Source organism: Bacillus rossius, chromosome 1 (assembly GCF_032445375.1).
Source record: "Bacillus rossius redtenbacheri isolate Brsri chromosome 1, Brsri_v3, whole genome shotgun sequence".
Lineage (NCBI taxonomy): Eukaryota > Metazoa > Arthropoda > Insecta > Phasmatodea > Bacillidae > Bacillus > Bacillus rossius.
In genome coordinates, this window is record NC_086330.1 from 315,920,975 (window position 1) to 315,940,065 (window position 19,091).

General features: G+C 35.3%; 1 protein-coding gene across 36 annotated transcripts in view; it reads right to left on the reverse strand.

The window, feature by feature from the left end:
- The window catches only part of LOC134527943 (dystonin), a 667,118-nt gene that overhangs the window by 65,033 nt on the left and 582,994 nt on the right, over positions 1-19,091 (reverse strand). For 18 of the 36 annotated variants that reach the window (XM_063360992.1, XM_063361021.1, XM_063361020.1 and 15 more), the window contains 8 exons: positions 18,615-18,896; positions 17,922-18,081; positions 12,322-12,519; positions 10,205-10,335; positions 8,341-8,503; positions 7,447-7,757; positions 3,186-3,251; positions 29-85 (listed from right to left, as the gene is read on the reverse strand). In XM_063360992.1, coding sequence (XP_063217062.1) covers positions 29-85; positions 3,186-3,251; positions 7,447-7,757; positions 8,341-8,503; positions 10,205-10,335; positions 12,322-12,519; positions 17,922-18,081; positions 18,615-18,896 — 1,368 coding nt within the window. The remainder of the gene's footprint in view (positions 1-28; positions 86-3,185; positions 3,252-7,446; positions 7,758-8,340; positions 8,504-10,204; positions 10,336-12,321; positions 12,520-17,921; positions 18,082-18,614; positions 18,897-19,091) is intronic. The other 18 variants (XM_063361019.1, XM_063361018.1, XM_063361008.1 and 15 more) reach the window with 2 other exon arrangements.

Genomic DNA, 19,091 nt, shown 5'->3' on the forward strand with positions numbered 1-19,091 from the left:
CAAAGAGGCTTTTAAAAAATGATCTAACCTTCCTTTTCTGGACGAAGGATCTAGACTGACTTCACTAGTGCTTGGCTTCATACCACTAACAGGACAAAGAAAAAAGTGAAACACAGAGGCACACACAAAAAGTTACATGCAGTTTAAACTAAAGCTTTTAAACATGCAAAAGGTAACAAAGATAAATAAATGATTTAAATGAAAAAAGATAAGAACAGAGTATCATAGCCAGAAATCAAAAACTGTATCTACTTTTAAATAGAACCCTTATTTACTGTTACACAGAAGCAATCCTTGGAAACAGAGCAACGAGGCACTAGGCCAGGTTGGAGTTCACTGTCCTGCCAAACTGATTTCGACCTGCCTCGATTTCCTATGATCCTTCCAACCAAATGGGAAGGTTCCTTATCAAAGGATAATTCCTGGAAATGTGCGAACATTCAAAATTTCAAAAAGAAAAACAAAAAAATGTATTATTCAAATATGACTGTATTTGAAGCACAAAAAGTTGTTGCCTATCACCTGATGTAACCAGCAATATATTATTTCAACATGAACTCAGTTTCCTACCAGTGCAAAATAATCCCAAACAATTGGAAATGATACTTTGTTTATAGATAATTTTAATATCTAAATTTTCTTATTATTAACATGAAATATACCGTCTGTTATCGCATAATCGTCGCAATTTTATATTAAAATCAATTTTGAAAAGTAGAGGTGCGACGTTTATGCGAGAAAAACAAATTTTTTGTTAGGCAAAGTTATTCATAAAAAACAAAACCCATTCATGGAAAGAATGTTTATTTAAAAATGGAGTATACAAGAGCACGCCAAACAATTTAAATGAATAGGTCATGCAACAAAAACCTTTCTTCAACTTTAAATAGAAAAACAACATGTGAATGTGAGCCTGAACTAATGCATAATTATCGTTGTAGTACACACCATGAAAGAGTGCGGGCCATCAAATGTAGTTAACTCGGCAGTCGACAGAGAGCGCGCGTTGTTTGCAATCAGCGAGATATCGAAAATTGAATACGTGTGCGCGCGTTCTATACGGGAATCAACATAACAAAAATAAATGATGCCAACGAGCGATGGCTACATTTTTATAAGCGGTTCATCGCGACGACGCAGATGAACAGATGAAGGTTATAACGTTTAAAAACATCTTTAAAAAGAAAATTTACACATCAGACAATTTCGTATTTCCGTTAATTAAATAAGTAAGAGGTAATTTCCGAATAAATATTAGATTTCTACTTTAAAATAAATTGTTTTATACAGAAAAAATATCCACACAAAACACTCGGAATCTAATAGCGGGGCCAAAAACATCATGCAATGTTTATGCGAGAGGTTTCTTTATCCAAATTTTGACGACCTAAAATATTAGTGCGACGATTATGCGCGTGCGACGATAATGCAATAAAAGAGGGTGTATTGCCATCATATATATACATACACACATATAAATCCCCACTTATTCTATTCAAATTCAATATTTGTATTCAAGAATAATTTGAAATTTGTTTTTGGATTCAATTCAAATTTTAAAAAAATTCATACAGACCTAGATTTCTCAAACCCCCGATAGTGTTGCTTTATGTATATTCAACAAAATAATCATGATGTAAAATGCAAACCTTACTTAACCAGGTCAGCAAGTTAAAAACCTCCCCATTACCTCCACGACTTCAATGACAACCAGACAAAAATTTTCATGTTAACTTTGACGCCTAACAAAATCAATTACAAATAATCCCTTTCGGCACATTCTACAGGCATAGGTAGATTTTTAAGTACCTACTTCTTACATAATTGTTCTGGAAACTTATATAAACTTCTTGAACATTTAAAAAACTTAATGTACATTTTTCAATATTCCATACATCAAAAATATTACAAATGATTTTACTCAGTACATCTAGTTTTGAATAGCTTAAGAAATATATTTTTATTTTATGCCTACTAAGCTAGTAGTGTACATGGTACAGAAATTATAATTTTTTTTTAAATTCCACCCTTTTTTTTTTCCAACCTGTTACAAGAATTGTTAGTCTTATCAAAAATTGTTTCAGACAAAAGTTTTAGATAAAAATTATACAATTTAAAAATAATTTAAATGGCTTTGATTGTGTGCCTACCAAGATAGTTATAAATTTTTTTGTCCTCCAATACTTGATCTATCCAACCATTGCATTTATGGTTGGTCGTAGCAAAAATGAATTTAGAAAAATGTTTATGGTATTTTACTCCTATGAGTTTTAATATTTTCAAATGGATGTGAAATTTGTATAATTATGGGAGTTCTATTGCAATTTTTCTGTTTTTCAAAAAAACTTCCCCATTTCTACCCCTTTGGTGGAATTTCACCCATACACAAACTCGACAGAGACTTTCCATTACTATATTTTATGTATCAGTTTGGAAGTGATTTGTGCAAAATTACAGCAGTTATTGTGTCATAAAATTGTGATATATATATATATATATATATATATATTATATAACAACTTTTGAGCTGACAATGTTTTTTTGGGGTCTATGGACCATGAGACAAAAAAATACATAAAAATTTCCCGGAAGAAGCACCATGATAACAGCTACAATAGGTAGGTTTTCTTCAAAATATCCCTAATTAATGTGCAAACAGCATTACCACATTTAAATCAACTAATGCCATTATTTCTGTTACACAGATGTTTTGCAATCTGTAAATACAATATTAGTCTGCAGTTCACCCTAATATAAACCAAAAATTTTTGAAAGAAGTATATCATGCTATCTAAAAATTTAATTTGATCTGTTAATCCAAGACATAAAACAATGCTATGATTAAATTTTTGTTGCTGTTATTTACTATAATGCATTAAATTACTATTATACCTACCTCTATATAATATATAATAGAATTTATTTCAATAACACTATCAATAGGAAACTAAAATTTTTTTTAACTACTTAAACTCATGTTACTCTTTCTAATTACAATATAACGTGTGACATATAACGCATGTCGTTCAAACGTATTAGTCTAGAAGTATTGTTTGGCAAACGAACGCAGAATGTAAACTCGGCCAGCTGGATGGTGCTGGCGAGAAGCAGACAAAGAGCATGCGCAAGTGTCCGTGGAAAGCAGCAAGCACAAGCACAGAGGTGGGAAGTGCGGGAACACGCACCTTGCCTTCCGGGCCGGGGCGTCGTGCTCGGGCGAGGACTCGCGGTCCCTGTCACGCTGCTCCTTCCTGCTCGCGCGCACACGCGCACACAAACCACAACACGTCACCACACGCACATGCAACACACATGCCCACACTAGCTCCACGGAACTACGACCAAGTGACACAAACCCTGACAAACATGGAAAATAAAACTTCTTTAATATTTGAACATCACAATCTACTATAATTTGTGAAATAAAAAAAAAACCTGCTTCTACAATTATTGCAAAATGATTCATTATTTTATGCACAGTAAAGAATTGCAAGTACAAACCAATATAAAAAACCGGAGCGAAAGAAATTGAGTCAAGATGGGTATCTATTAACCTCCAAATAAAACTTTTAATCTTGAATTTTTCCAACAGCCTTGACAGCTAAAACAATAATATTTATCACTAAAAGGTTCACCTGCTGGAATCCTAATAGAAATATTAAAAATGTGAAAGTATGGATGTTTGTTAATCACCTCATTACAACTATGCACAGGTTGCCCTTATACTGGATTGAAACATAGCTTATACATATTTGTGATAGCGGGTTTTCTCGTATAATCGTTGCACAGTTAATTCTAAAATCAAGTTTGAAAAGTAGGGGTGCGACGATTATGCGGAAAAAAATTTTTTTGTTAGGTAAAGTTATTCATAAAAACAAAACCCGTTCATGGAAAGTACGTTTATTTAAAAAAAGGTGGAGTATAAAATAGCATGCCAAACAATCTATATTAATAATTCCTTAAACAAAAACCTTTCTTCAATTTTAAATAGAAAAACCAAAACTCTAACGTGAACGCAAGCCACTTGAATCTGACGTGAACGAACGTGTCGTAGTACACACTTGCCACGAAAGAATGCGAGCTATCAAATGTAGTTAACGGCTCCTGACAGAGATCGCGCGTTTGATTCCAATCGGCGAGATATCGATATTCGACTACGTGCGCGCGCTCTATACGGGAAGCAACATAACCAAACATGAATGATGCGCTGGCTACATTTTTATAAGCGGTACGCCGCGGTAATGCAGACAATCAGATAAAGGAAATAATGTTTAAAAACGTCTTTAAAAGAAAATTTACACGTCAGACAACTTTGTATTTCCGTTAATTAAATAAATAAGTGGTAAAGACAGAAATTAAATTTTAGATTATACCTACACCGCGGCGACACAGACGATCAGATAAAGGAAATAACGTTTAAAAACGTCTTTATAAGAAAATTTACACGTCAAACAACTTCGTATTTTTCCGTTAATTTATTAAGTAAGTGGTAATGACAGAATAAATATTAGATTTCTACTTTAAAATACATAGTTTTATACGGAAAATATACCTACATAAAGTGCTCGGCATCTACTAGCGGGACTAAAAACATCATGCGACGTTTACGAGAGAAGTTTTTTTATCCCAATTTTGACAGCCTAAAATATGGTTGCGACGATTACGCGCGTTTTACCATTATGCGATAAAACACGGTATTCCACTCCTAAGGAAATTAAAATGGGTTTAATATCATATCTCCCAAGTTAAGTAACGAGCTGGTTACAAAGTGTGACTTTTCCATTTTCATAAATAAAAATGCTAATATTTCTACCAGGCATTTCTGAAAGGGCTTTACGCCCCCACTTTGAAATACATAAAATTTTCCAAAAATAAAATTCAGAAAAAAATATCATGCAAGACAGAAACTCTCTCCCCCAAAGAACTTAATTTACAGACATGAAAACATTTACGTGGATTCCACACAAACATGCAAAAACCAACTAAGTCACCAGAATTACAAAACGAAGTGCATAAAACACATTCTGTGTACCAACATAAAATTTATACTTTCCTGATTGAAAATGTTGTGTAGTCTCAGCAGTCGATTTACAGATTATTTTTTGGCACACACACCCCTCTTTTAAAAATGAAGTACTATTAACATATGTAACTAACTATATTTATCGATTGTATAATTGAATCACCACTATTCATTCATCCAACATAGTTTTACCTAAATTATCAATGAATCTAATGATCAAGATGCAAATAGATGACAAACAGTTTAATGCCATATGTTAAAAAAATTCCTAAATGGCATGACTATTTTTATGCTCAATTTGTTGGTAGATCGCTTGTTACCAGAGATCCCGAAACATGAAATGGAGAAAGATTAGCAATAAATTAACTTTACACAGGAGCTGATGAAACTTTTTTTTTGGGGGGGGGGGGGGGGGGGGGGGGTGGAACTGGTGTGCCAATAAGTACAAACTGTTCACCTGATACTGATGTCACACATTTTAAGTTGGTATTAAAAGAAAATGATTTTAGACTACTGTAATTCTGAAGTGAACAGTTGAGAAGAACTTTGCTTTAGGTTAATGTGCACTCCTATGCAAACAATGGCTGTGAAATGCATCAGTTTACAGGAGATGGTGATATAAAAACAGATTCCCTGAAAAAAACAAAAATGCTAACATACACTAATACTGCAATCTATAAAAATCTACTGAATAGTAATACTTTATTAAGTTAACTACCCTAATGTAATACTAAATGTATGGAATTTTGAATAAAATTTACTCACTTCAGAATATGACTTTCATTGATTTAGACACCACACTATTACTTGCCACAGGTAACCCAGTTCCATATACAGTAGAATCTCGTTATAGCGAGCACGGTAATAGCGAGAACACGGCTATAACGAGGTATTTTTGAGGAATTTACGGCATGATCGCTTGAAGCGCGCTTTTGTTATTTGTCTGCTTTATCTCCACCCCTCTCGCTCGCCACTAGACATCTTGCCGTTGACGCCTGTCACATTTTTCAGCCTTGCAGTCGCCACCTAAGTGCGTGGCTTTAAAAATAGAATCCCATCCTTTCTTTCTTTTATCAAACTTCCGTTAGTTATCTGTGCCGTGTGTAGACAAAGTTTGAGATTGGAACAGAAACAACGTAAGAAAGTATTTTTTACAAATTAGAAATATGTATGTTTTTGTTTTTATAATCGCGTATATTCACGTTTTTTTTGGTTGTTATCTTAAGAGATAATATTAAAAAGCCGCTCTAATGAGATTTAATTTTTTCTTGGTTAACAAAAACTTTTAATTATTAAATATTGTTAATTGTTCATATTCTATTTATTATTATTTACGCGACGTCATACTGTACGCGTACGCAATAGGACTGGATTCGTTGTTGCAACATAATATAGCATGTTATGCGGTATCAGAAGTAACGAGTAACGTAACGATAGTAATGAGTACTAATTGTTATAGTAACGAATACATACGGGTACACATTTTTTCGTTACTTTTACACCTCTAGTAGGCACTACCGCATTTATTTCCGAATCGCTAGGACAGTTTTCTTGTAACTTTTGTTTCGGTCAGTTGTTGGGGTATCTGTCCGGGAAAGGGGTGGTGATGGTTTGAGTTTAATCCCAAATTTATTTTCTAAAAAAGTTGACAAGTTTCTTTAAATGAAAAAAGTATAGTTTTCCAGCGACTATTTCGTTTGAGGCGTACGTGCGTTGCTGCAGCCGCACTCCTGCTTTTTTGTAAGGAATTAAACTAGCACCACCTGTTAGCAACATCCCGAACCAACATGGCCGCCAGCAGACAGCCCGCGTCGACAATAGATAGCAGGACAATGCTGCGTCGGCCGCGGTCTGAGAGATGTTATACTTACGTGCCGTGGTAGGGTATTCTGGTTATTTTGACGCAATCGGTGATCGCATCCGTACTTATGGGGTATCGTTTTAAAGAGAATTCACACATCTGCTCACAGAAATTAATATTTCGTTAATATAACCTGTTATTTTCCAATTATACAGGTTTAAACACAATTTTTTGCTATTTTCGGAAAATTTTTATTTTTTGGGGGCCAAAATTTGTCCAATTCGGTTATAGCGAGAACACGGTTATAGCGAGGATCAAACCCGGAACCGTGACACCTCGCTATAACGGGACTCTAGTGTAACTGTGTGCATTAAATATAAATAATATTTTTGAGCATCCTTTAATTTTCTATTTTCCCACACCCACTATTCCTCAAAGGTTTCTGCCAACCTCTGAAGGATGACACGCAATGAGGCACTTCAGTGGAGTAGAGATGGAACGTACAAGTGGGATCCACCAGCCAATAGCATCATCTGCCATGCTTCCACAGTGACCCACCATGAACTGCAGTGACTGCAGAGAGCATGTGTTTCCAAGCGGGAGACCATCATCTAGTACTCACAACGGCGTTGATGACTTGGGACGGGACAGCTTGCGGTCTTTGAAAGCCTGGGCGGCCTGTGCAGTCGGAGGCTGCTTCACCTGCCGCGACTTGCACACGCTGTCAACCTCCCCTTGTCGTTTGGACGTGTTCTCCATGAACTCCCGGTGGTCCGATATCAGGCCCTCCAGGGTGGGGATGTCGTCCGGCAAGGGCTCCGCCTCCAGCGCTATGAGAGTGCCTTCCAGGCCGGCCAACCACGCCAGCAGTTCCTCCAGTAGGCCCTCCAGGTCTCGCAAGGCACGCAGGTGCTCTCTGAGTCTCTGCTCTCGCTGGAAAACCACAACTGGTGTTAAAAGTTTATCACATCACACACAGTGATTAAAATGGAACATAAACACTCCTTTCAAACACAATTTACAAATAAACTAAGCAACTTAGATCTTGTACTCATATTTTTCTATGATTTCAAATTACATAAATGTTAGTGCTTCATTCTTTGCATTTCACAGGCATTCAAAACTACCTGTGGATAAGTAAAGAAATAAAACAAGCAAAAATAGGAGCAGCTAATGAAGTGCTGTCTGCCGCTAAAACCGAGTAATGTTTGTGGTGAAAAGATCTGCAAGTTAATAATTCAGGCTATCTGCAAATTTGCGGAACTTGAAAGCCACATTACTAGGTGTTACTTTAAATAAATATTTAATAAAAGGCTGAGAAAAAGTTCTTTACTGAACACCTCTGACACCCTAAGACATAATTTCCTGGTTTGTAACAAACTAACTGTTCTCTATTAAGTATATTAGCTACAAGTCATAGAAATTCCCATTTTCATTTCTGGGAAAATGTAAATGAGATCAAGTAATATGGTATACACATGATCTAACAAGATCTACTGTGGACTGTAGATAGTACCTGTGAGGCCCACGTAAAAACTTCTTCCCATCGTGACTGGATGATTGTAATCCAGTGTTTAATAACTGCCGCACCATCTGGATGTGCTTTAGCCAGTATCCTCTGTGCCAGCTCAATTGTCGCATCCTTTTCATGTGCTTTTTCTGCCATTTCACGCATGAACCTAAAAAATTACAAATATTCTAATAATGCTAAAGCAAAGATTTTACAGTAATTTATCATCATGTAACTAGAGCCTTTATTATTTTTTTGACACATGTAATATGCCATAATATACTATATACACAGGAGTAACATTTATCATTTACATTTGTAAAATTTGTATCAATTCTTTTTGTTATTTGCTATAAACACAACATTAAAACTCAAGGTGGGAACGTTGCAAGCATACTTTAAGACTATAGTGTTGTGTGCGTTTCTACCCACGAACACCAGTAATCAGAGAATTTTGCCGACTGCTGCATAATGTATTTCAGTTAACATGTGTGTCATGCATTTGAAAGTTTTGACAATCTGGAAAGAAACCAGCCACACAAGTAGGCATTTCTAATGGACCCAAATTAACGCAATAGTAAATTATAGCTTATCAGCCAATTTTAACATATGTACATACCACGCTTAGCTCAAAAGTAGGGATACGTCGAAACCCAATTTCTTCAAATTCCAAGTACTCTTTGTCTGGATGAAGGTATGGAAATTAAAAAACAAATGTCATCCCCAACAGCATCTATAAGGCTTAAATAACCAAACTAGATATTTAATATTTATTTGTTTCGACAAATTTTGTAAACTGATTCAGAATGTTCTTTTTTTTAATTCACATTCGGGTCACCTGCATAGTAATTCACAAAAATTATTAAATATAAGTTTGTAATCCAATTTTTTTATCCCTTTTTTCTTCCACACTATTAAACACACCAAAATGAGAAAACTACAAATGGTGGATCATTTTTCCATTAAATTCAGCCAGTCAATCTAAAATTGAGAATAAATTTTGACACACAGTGACTCTTGCCATAATTCCTGATAAAGTGTTGTGAAATTTCTCTCTCTCTCTCTCTCTCATGCTGTGAACTGTAAATATAACTTTTTCCAAGTTAGGCTGAACTCATAATGATTCATAGCATCAATTTGTCCATTACGTGATGATAAATCTTGTTCAACAATTGAATGGAATTCACGATTATCTGGCTTATGGCCATCAGACTGTACTGTAAAATGACGGTGTTACCACTTAAACACATTAAATTTCTTATTGATGGAAGTTGCTCCAATATAGATTTGCAGAGTTTTCTTAGTGTGTGTTGTTAACAAGAATATTAGCAAATAGACATTTAAAGTAGGGTAGTAAAATTGTAATACAGGATAACTTAAATTCCTAATTGAAATTTCAAGAAATATACATTATCCATTTCACCCTAATAAAACAGGATCCCACTCAGCTCTAGTTAGAACATTTCTCCCTGCAAGTGTAGAAAACATAATTTGATGTAAGTGTTAGAAAATTATTGCTTATTATTACTACATAGATAACTCGAAAATTCAAAGTTATTCAAAGTGTTTATGAATTCCAACTAACCTTAAAGTGTCAAAAAAAAAGTAAACGAAAACTACAGTACTGTAAATTACACAATCTAATTATTTTGTTAGTATCGGTATACGACTTACAAACTAATACTACCTAATGCACCTTGTAAGATAAATTTAATTACAGCTTGGTGAATTTCCCAACAAAAATCAACAATTTCAATGTCAATAATAACCTGCTAACATGGAATCAAGAATCAACCTAATTGATTCCTATTCAAACATTCCTGTCAATTACATTCTACTATAAAGCACTTTGACTAAGACAGATGCTCACTTCTCGTGTTCAGCCAGCTGGTTGCATGTTTCTTGCTCGTCCTCGGGCAACGGACCAGCAAACCTCAACTTCATCTCAGCATCGGACAGCCATTCCAACAGCATGTGCACTGATTTGTGCAATTGCTCTGCCTAAAAATTCATCACGTCCCACAGAGCATCCATTAGGTAGTGTCACAATAATATTATACACGTAAAACTAAATTCCTACAATAAATTATAAATTCAAGTTTAACCCTACAAGATCTATGTCTTATGTTTTAATTTAAGTTTCACTACTAATGAAACATATTTATTTCCATTTATAACAAAGTAATTTAAAAAAATAAGGAAGCATTCTACCTACCGTGTTTTCTCGCATAATCGTCGCACATTTTATTCTAAAATCAAGTTTGAAAAGTAGGGGTGCAACGATTATGAGGAAAAAAAAATTTGTTTGGTAAAGTTATTCATAAAAAAAACCCTTTCATGGAAAGTACATTTATTTAAAAAAAAAAAAAAAGGTGGAGTATACAAGAGCACGCCAAACAATTAATATTAATAATTTATTAAGCAAAAACCTTTCTTCAACTTTAAATAGAAAACCCAAACTGTGACATGTACGCAGGCCACTTGAATCTGCGACGTGAACTAACACGTAACTATTGCTGTAGTACACATTTACTACGAAAGAATGCGGGCCATCAAATGTAGTTAACTCGGCACTCGACAGAGAGCGCGCGCTGCATGCAACCGGTGAGTAATCGATATTCGACTACGTGCGCGCGCTCTATACGGGAAGCAACATAACCAAACATGAATGATGCCAACTAGTGCTGGCTACATGTTCATAAGCAGTACACCGCGGCGATGCAGATGATCAGATAAAGGAAATAACTTTTAAAAACGTCTTTAAAAGAAAATTTACACGTCAGACAACTTCGTATTTCCGTTAATTAAATAAGTAAGTGGTAATTTCCGAATAAATATTAGATTTCTACTTTAAAATACATCGTTTTATACGGAAAAGATATCTACACCGGTACACCGCGACGACGCAGATCAGATAAAGATAATGTTTAAAAACGTCTTTAAAAGAAAATTTATACATCAGACAACTTCATATTTCCGTTAATTATATACGTGGTAATTTCCGAATAAAAATTAGATTTCTACTTTAAAATACATTGTTTTATACGGAAAATATACCAACACAAAGCACTCGGCATCTAATAGCGGGAGCAAAAACATCATTCAACGTTTAAGCGAGAAGTTTATTTATCCCAATTTTGACGGCCAAAAATATAGGTGCGGCGATTATGCGATAAAAGAGGGTATACACGAAATTACAGCTTATAAAAATGAACACATTTAGATTATAAACATTCATTGCCATTAACCTTTTTTAACCAGTGCTTACAAATAATAATTTTCTGATTCTGTGTACTGAGCTTCAAAAAATAATTCAGAATAGGTATTATGATTATAAAAAGTAAAAAGTAAACACACATTGATAATAAAACTTCAATGTTCCAAATACAACAAATTTGTAAGTATAGTTACATAAAAAGGTTGCCATAGCACACTGGCAACAAAAGGACCGCTTAAACACAAAATCAATTATTGGTAGAATCTCATTACAAAATAATCCATATTAAAGTAGTAATGAGTCAAATCCCAATTTTCTCAAATTCAAATCTCTAATTCCAATCACATAAGAGTGATTTGAATCTACCCCTCAAATAAAAATCCATGTCTTAGGAGTAACAAATTAAATAATATAAACAAAATAATAATTATTATCTAAGGGTTTTGTACCATTCGACCCTTTAAATGTCCAGGTCATGAACCAAGTTTCCCAAATCAATGAACTTTGTAGTTTTATTAAATAGTTACTTCAGAGAGTTGTCAGTGTTGAAATCTTTAATTTACTACATTTTCTCCAACCTTTTCCTTCAAATATATTTCCCAGAATCTCCAAATCTTGAAAATATTAGATATATCAATAGTATTTGAGCATGCAATGATTCAACCGTCCCATCCCTAATTTATTAATAGTTCTCACTTTAGAGTACTTTCATTATTAAATAGTACAGAAATTGAGGCACGATATAGCGGGGAAGCTGGGAAGTAACACACCTCCTTGAGAGCCCCTTCCAGTTTGACAGTCTTCCTGGAGCTCAGCGTGGATATCTTCTCCCACAGGTCGGTGAGCTCCGACAGCTGTGCATGTATCGTGGCTGCGTCCGCGGCCGTGGCCTTGGCTTCCAGCTCCTGGCCCGTGCGCAGCACCGAGTCCATCTGCGCTGCACGCCCCTGCAGGTCCTCCTCGAACGTCTGCAGCACGGGCACAAGTCACCTGTGACTCGCATCTTACGACCACCAACCCATGTGCGCAATGGCAAGACTTGACTGTTGAACAGTGAACAGGACCTAAAGACCAATGTGCTTACAGGCAACACGACTTCAAGATAATGGTGCACTCCAAACCATCTGGATGCTGAGGGCATCCAACCCCAAGCCTCACCAAAGCAAGTATGACAAGTTAGCGAACACTGCCATCGAGAGCCAGCGAAGGATGGTGGCAAGAAAACACTGACTAACAGGATTTGGTTCCTGCAGATAACATAACAGTAGGAAGAAACAGCCAAGGATAATAAGAGGCCAAAATAAATCCTTGAGAGAAAAAAAAACTTGGTAATCCTTAACATTTCTACTGGAAAATGTGCCGAAGGGTTGCAGTGTATACAATTACTAAACCCTTGGTTTTCATGACATGTAAAAAATGAATCTAGCCAATTTCATTTTTATTCTTAGGTCTCGTCTGTTTGATAAACTTACTATAAGTTAGTTTCTAACTCTTCGAAAAACAGACTGGTCCTACACCTGGTTGAAAGAATGCCTATGCTGTACCCACTGAACTGCTGCTAGCAATTAAGGACTCGCTCACTGGCTTCAACTAGCGCCTAGTTCCTGGAATCTATTTAAATAATTATTTTTATGTCCCCTATTAAGATTAGTCAGTAAACTACGCAAGAAATGCAGGTGTAGGACATAATGTGCAGGTAATGCTAAACTACTCATTTAAAAACCAAGCATATCGCAAGACATTGCTAACTATACAACTTTAAATTGTAAAACTGCCAGAAAACATTTTTTTTCCTAGTCCCATCCAATCATTACAGTCTTCTTAAATAATGTGATGACATTAGCAGTTTGATTAGAAATTGTAACCAATAGAAAATCTTTAGAGAGTAAAACACAGAAAAAAAAAAGGATCTCATTCTTTACATGTACTGTTTGCATGAATAAAGTTTTTATAACTCTTTACTTCAAATAGGTATAAAAGTAATCAGGGGTTTGCAAGTATTTAAAAATATTTTATATTTGATTCAAAATTTCAGATCAAATACAGTATTTACTCGCGTAAATTTTTTCCAAATTTGACTCCAAAAAAGGGGAGGGGGCCTATACACGAATTTCGAGGAAAAAATAGATTTTTCTTTTTTTCAGGTATGAAAAACTAAAATTTAATAAAAGCAAAATGAAATACCGCCACAACTTATTTAAACACCAATTAAATTTTGATTACATGAAACAGCTGGCGTAACGACTGGCAAGTTGTGCGTCTTTGTTCGAATGAGGGAGGGTGAGGGAGGCAGACACGCGACAGGAGGGAGAGAGAGAGGCAGCGAATCCGCAGGGGGGAGAAGCAGCGCTGCGGCAGGATGGGGGGGGAGGGAGAGGCAGAGGCGAGGCTTAACCTCCCTCCTGCCAGCTAGCCAGCCAACCAGACAAAGGAGTGGCACCCACTTCCCTTCCTCCTTCACTTCCCCTCTTCTTCTCCGACAACACAAGCGTGCGAGTCCAGCTTTCTTTATCTTTATGTCGTTTGAGATACAACTAACTGTGTACCTCTGTCACGCCTATAATACCAGTCTCTGTATCACTGCCGCTTACAAAATCACCTCCCGCCGCTCACAATACATGGCTTGCTGTTTGATGCATGCCAAGCTGCCCTGCCCTCAGATAAATCCAGAAAAACACGTTTTTAAATGTTTTCTCAAAAATGTTTACAAAACGAGGGGGGGTGTATACGCGGGCGGGGCCTTTACGCGAGCAAATACAGTAATTTTTATAACTATGCCTTACCAATAAGTACAGCAAAAGGGATTCAGTCACAAAAAATTTTAATGAAAAGAGAATAACACATATGAATCCAAAAATATTGAATTTGGATTCAACACAGTATAAATATGCTTTTTATATGAAACAAATTAAAAAAATTTTCTTAAAATTTTTAGAAAAAATTGGATTTTTATTTTATGTACACAATCAGTTGCTAAAAAAAAAAAACACTTTAAACTCTAAATTCTACTGATTTAAGAAAATTCTTTGCTAGATTTTTTATTTCCTTGCATTTTAACACCACTTTATTATGGTTCTATGTTTCACATAGAGTTATTATTTATTTTAAAGTATTGTACATTTATTTTTCTTCCACTCCCGTGAATTATGAAAAATTTTCATAATACATTAGAATTACACTGAAAAAATATTTGATATTCAATTAAAAAAAAAATATCAGGATTTGCAGAAGCCTACAAAGAATGCATAATTCCATTCCAAAATAAAGGAATTAGAGATTTGGTAATTTTTGCATTGCATTCTTGCATCTTGTGTTGGTTATAACTAGAGGCAGAGATTACATGGTGAATAGCAATAAAAGAAAAATAACAGCAAACACCACATAACACCAAAATGCTTGGCTAACCACAAAATGACAAAATGAATCTAGTCTTTTCCACAAATATGTAGAATTTTTTTCATATATATTTAGTTCAGATTTCCATTCAAAAACCTAAATTATATGTACTAATCGAGAATTTGATTTTAGTTTCAATTTTAGTTTTTTTAATTTTTAAGTTTAATAATAGCAGTCTATAGCTGATACTATACAGATATGGCTAAATGCCTACGGAGAAACATCAACAAAATAAAAATGTATAAAGATTTTTAGATTTTAACATTACATAATAATTATTTTGATTCATTTTAATAGTGATAAACTTGGCTTTAGACACTGCATTTTAAAAAATGTTTAGCAGTTCTTTTAATTTTCATATTTATAACATTCTCATGAACTAAGGAAATACTGAATGTTTTAGCTGCAGTTTTTTGGCTTAACTTTCATTAATGCACGTAGAATTATTTTATTGGCAAATTTTTAGTACCTTACTATGAAATGTTGGACAAAATACACTATTTTTAAAACGCTTCTATTAGCTTCACTTGTAACCAACTATGTAATCAAAACTTGTAAGTCAATTATAACCCATTTCTAATTGTCATTTCAATTTTAAACTTTGCAAGTATATCTAACCCTGACGACAATACAATAATTTAATGATCCTGACCCGAAGAGAGAAAGGGCGTAGGGGCAAAAAAAAAAACACTACTTTCGTGCTATGGGCAATAACCATGCTTTTTGTGTATCCAGGAGTACAGGGCATGGTGGGAATTTTGCCTGAAGTCGACTGCTCCCCTCAAGGGGGCAGGAGGGGGGTTGTGGTGGGTGATGGTTGGGCGTCAAAACCACCAAATTTCAAAATATGATTCTCTTTCGATTTTGAGTGTTTCCAAGGCATTTGGAGTCCTCAATATCCCTCCCCCCTCAGAGGAGAGGTCATTTTCCCCAGATTTTTTGAAAGTTGGTACAATTAAAGTATGTTAATTTTGATGTGCTTCCAGGGCCTTTGGGCCACCATCGGAACTCCTTGAGGGAGAGGTAATTTCTAGTGGTGCACCGATGCGGATACCGATGAATCGTAATCGGCGATTATGGGTACTTACCGATTAATCGTAATCGGCGATTATCTTAACGATTACTTTGCCGATTATCATCTACGTCCCGGCGTAATTAAGTAGGTTTTTACCGTGTAATATTTTGTCACACATTTTAGGACGAAATACGGTAATATTTGTATATATTACAAAATTCATCTAACTCCGTCATATCAAGATTAGAGATATTTCGTTAAGTTTAATAAATCTCATTGCCTCGAACAATAAAAAATGCATTTTTCCTACACGTTTATTTACGTTCTGTCTTTTGTTTAGTGGCCTTGTACATTACCTATAGCCAGAGACGTAAAATAGATGGCACGCAATCAAAATACCACAAGCAGTTGTAGTGTATTCTATGAGAATCGATCTTTTCGAGTCGATAGTAGCGGTTCAAAATCATGGTCTCGATACCTTTCAGAGTTTATCACTGCGTTTTACAAACTCGTTATGGTTGTCTTCTTTGTCTTCGTCGTCTTTGGTAACATTATCCGTTGTTGTGTTATTTTTATGTGACGTGAAAAATGAAAAAGTATTTATAATTTTATACATTCAGTCAACATTAATAAAATCACATGTGCTACAATTGGTTTTGAGTTATTTTTATATAATAGTGTGAGATGGCGACTAGGGAGAAAAAAAGTGAAGTGTGGAAACATTTTTCTATAAACTCAAGTGAACAAAATATAGCAACATGTTTACATTGTTAAACGGTAATTTCTCGATGCAACCTTATGTGATAGTCGATAATAATGCTAGTTTTCCGCAACAAAAACTTACCCACTGTAAATTACAATTATTAGACTGTAGTTCAAGTTGTTTACAATAACAAATATAAATAGAAGTTAATTTAATTTACACTTTGCAATGACTTAATAGTGTATTTTATATATTCTTATACTGTTATTATAACTGTATTCTCGATTTTACCTAACTTTGTTATTAAATTCACATGGGGATAAAAAATTTTGTGTGCATTATTACACTTAAAAAAATTTGTTCATTATAATCGGTAACTGAATCGGTATCTGCCGATTATTGCTCTCATAATCGGTAATCGAATCGGTAATCGGTAAAGTCATATCGGTGCACCACTAGTAATTTCCCTTGAAATTATCGGGACTTAAAAAATTGATGAATTAACTACAACTGTTTATAACAAAATTTTTTAATACATAAGCTTAAAATAAAAATCAAGTATAATAAACCAAACAATTTTAAAGAAAAAAGCATGGGGTACTCTCTTCTTTCATTTTCATAACGACCCTGACCTAACGAATAGATATTAGTCGTAGAAAATTTAAGACAACTAATATCAAGCACCCCACACTTTTTTTTTATTTAAAATTAAATGTTTTGTTTATTACTTGATTCTTATTTTAATCTTATGTATGTATTGAAAAACTTCATTATACATAATTGTAGTTGATTCTGTTGCTGTTGAAAAAACTAATTAAATTATAAGATTTTTTTAAACTATTAGTTCATACAATTAAAGCAATTTTTTTAGTTGTTTTTAAATCTAATTTTACTAATGATGAAATTTACTTTTTATAACACCATAAAAACGTGGCTCTAGTTATAACCAGAAACTTAAGTAAACATTTTCTTTTTTACTTTTTTTTATCTTGCACTGAATGCATCGCTAATGAACTAGCTTTAATACCTACTGTCATATTTGGCTGTCCGATTAATTTCAAAACAAGATAATAATACTAAAATTGTCAAGCAGGTTATGTATAACTAATACTAAAATTGTCAAGCAGGTTATGTATAAATGAACCGTTATTCACAAATGGAGCAGGTGCAGTTGTTTAATATATACCTTACGAGACTTCACATTAAAAATTTAAATATATTGTGCTACAAAGAAGAGTTTCTTCACTTCATCTCACCTTGTGCTGCTCAACTAGTGCCATCACTGTGTCTAGATCACCGTGCACTGGTCCTTCATCGGACAACACTTTCTCCATCTTCTGCAGCCACTCCAGCAAGGCTTGGACCGCATCCTTGAACTGGCCCGAGAACAGCAGCGCTTCCTCAAGCTTACGTTGCCTGCAAACAGATCAGTGCCCACCACGTCACCAACGTCATTCTCCACGTACATCACGCTGCACGAACACACTGCTCGATGCAATACTGGTCAGTTGAACAGTCTGAAGTTCTGTTCAAACTACTATAAAGGCATGGAATAGTTTAGCATCTTAAGTTAATAAAAAAAAATTGTAAAGTATTATCTTCAATTTGTATTAGGGCTAAAGCAGAAATAAAACTCCTAAGTTAATTAATTTTTGTTTGTTAAGATGGTTATAATTGGTTTTATAGTTAAAATTATAAAAAATTTAATACTAATGTGAGATGACATAAATCTCTTATCTAGAAAAGACTCATGCCTGAGTTTTGCACAGTGCCTTTACAAAAATGACACATGCATAAATAATAAAATTAAATAAGCCTTGATATTGGTGCTTTATAACCCAGGAGGTAGTCCAGCCAATATTGATTTCTTCAGATTTATAGAGATCTGCAAGAGCAGGCACACATGGAAGCCTTGTGTGTTAATATTTTGATAAGTGAATATTTCTGACCTGTCAACAGACTTGGCACACACGGTGGTCCACTTGTTCTTCAGGTCCGTCAGCATCATCTTGAGCGCAGGCTCGTCAGACTTGGGCGCACGCTCCTTGAGAGCCTTCCCGGCCTTCATGGTGGCATCGTACGTCGCCTGCTTGCCGCTCAGGGCTCGCTGGAACTCCCGGTGCTTGTTCAGCCGAGCCTTTATCCTCTCCGGGTCGTTGCTGGCGCCAGAGTCCACCGCCAGATCATCCAGGCTCTTCTCGGTGTCGTTCAGCCAGGTCATCAGGCCGGACCTGTGCACACCCGCACACTAGTGACCACCCACGTCTCCTCCCAGCCTGAAGCAGCATCAAAGCAGCATCGAAGCAGCATCGAAGCAGCATCGACGCAGCATCGACGCAGCATCGACGCAGCATCGACGCAGCATCGACGCAGCATCGACGTAGCTGGCCTCAAAAGGCTGGGCCAGAAATAAATAAAAAACTTAC